Source organism: Pelodiscus sinensis, chromosome 1 (assembly GCF_052426305.1).
Source record: "Pelodiscus sinensis isolate ZL-2025 chromosome 1, ASM5242630v1, whole genome shotgun sequence".
NCBI lineage: Eukaryota > Metazoa > Chordata > Testudines > Trionychidae > Pelodiscus > Pelodiscus sinensis.
Window position 1 is genome coordinate 356,928,538 of NC_143052.1, and position 1,652 is coordinate 356,930,189.

The 1,652-nt window shown below is 48.4% G+C and overlaps 1 protein-coding gene across 1 annotated transcript; it reads left to right on the forward strand.

Moving 5' to 3' along the window:
* Nucleotides 1-690: 690 nt before the first annotated feature.
* On the forward strand, nt 691-1,146 carry LOC149526109 (olfactory receptor 52E4-like). The gene has a single exon (XM_089773150.1). The coding sequence runs from the start codon at nt 691-693 to the stop codon at nt 1,144-1,146; it is 456 nt and encodes a 151-aa protein (XP_089629276.1).
* Nucleotides 1,147-1,652: the final 506 nt, after the last annotated feature.

Below are 1,652 nucleotides of genomic sequence, written 5' to 3' on the forward strand. Positions count from 1 at the left end.
GTCATTTTCAGTGGGTGAGGAGCGACCAAGCTGCTTCCCCCATGAGAACATTCTCCCGTAGCGCATGGAGTGTCTCATATTGACATTGTATCTCTATCCAGGTATTTGTATTGCAACCATCACCTGGAACTCTAGGCACATACTGGAAGTGACAGGAATATAAGGTGCTTCAGCGTTGGAAGTCAGCTCTGGAACTCCATGTCAGATTCCAACACAACCGACTTCACCAACCCCTCCACCTTCATTCTGCTGGGCATCCCTGGCCTGGAGGCAGCCCATGTCTGGATCTCCATCCCCTTTTGTTTTATGTACTTTGCAGCCATCTTGGGGAGCATGAGCATTCTGTACATCGTGAAGAGGGAGCCGAGCCTCCATGAGCCCATGTACTATTTCCTCTGCATTCTGCTTCTCACTGACCTGTTCCTGTCCACGTCCATTGTGCCCAAAACACTGAGCATCTTCTAGTTCAATTCTAGAGAGATCACTTTTGGTGCTTGCTTCACCCAGGTGTACCTTAGTTACTGCTTTTTAGTAATACAGTCTGGGATCTTCGTGGCCATGGCGTTTGATCGCTACGTGGCCATCTGTGATCCCCTGAGACATTCCATCATCCTGACAAATTCCACTATAGCCAAGATCTGCTTGGCCGCGGTGCTGCGCGGCTTCATAATCACACTGCCCATGCCCATTATGGGGAGTCGGTGGCCATATTGCGGCAGTAACATCATCCCCCTCACTTACTGCAAGCACTTTTCTGTGGTGTCCCTGGCCTGTGCCGACATACGCCCCAGTACTTACTACAGCATCTGTATGGTATTCCTTGTGCCCAGTGTGGATGGGTTTTTCATTGCTGTGTCCTACGTTCTGATCCTCAGGGCCATCTTCCGAATGCCCACAAAGGACGATCGGTTCAAGGCTTTTGGGACCTGTGGGACTCATCTCTGCGCCCTCTCAGTTTTGTACATCCCCGATCTCTTTGTCTCCCTCATGCAGAGGATTGGTTCTGATGTGCCCCCACCTGTGCTCAGTCTCATGATCAACGTGAAAATCCTGGTGCCTCCCCTGCTACACCCGATCATCTATGGGATGAGGACAAAGCAAATCCGGGACAGGCTGCTGTGGATATTAACTCAGAAAAGAGCCTAATGTTCGGTCCTGGCGCTCAGACTCCCACTCACCTCTGTACTGAGCTGACTGGTAACATGATGCTGAGCCCTCTTTCGGGAAGTGGTTGTTGGTCAGTCAGAGAAATCCTGAGTTCTTTCATGACCTGACATTACAGGGTCAGCGTGAGAAACTGGGGGATCTGTCTAGGTACAAGTCACAGAGTTGCCTCCTTTTGTATTGCTTGAAATTGAACCTCACCCTTTTGGAAAAGCATTTCCACAAGCTGACTGTGAAGAAATATGTCATGCTGTTCGGTTGAAATCCTCTGCCTATAGATTGGGTGACCTCCTGTTGAGTTAGAGGAAGGAATAAATAATCTTTCCTTGACCCATTTTTACACAACCTTCATGACTTCATAGACCATCTCATGTCTTCCCAGTCATCTCTTTTCCAAGTGGAAATGACACAATCTTTTAATCTCCCGTCCTGTAGGTTCTGTTCCATACCCCTAATTCTTTTCATTTCACTTTTTAATAACACTTCCA

What these genes read in the sequence shown, in the direction of transcription:
- LOC149526109 (XM_089773150.1), top strand. Translation starts at nt 691, where the DNA reads ATGGGGAGTCGGTGGCCATATTGCGGCAGTAACATCATCCCCCTCACT.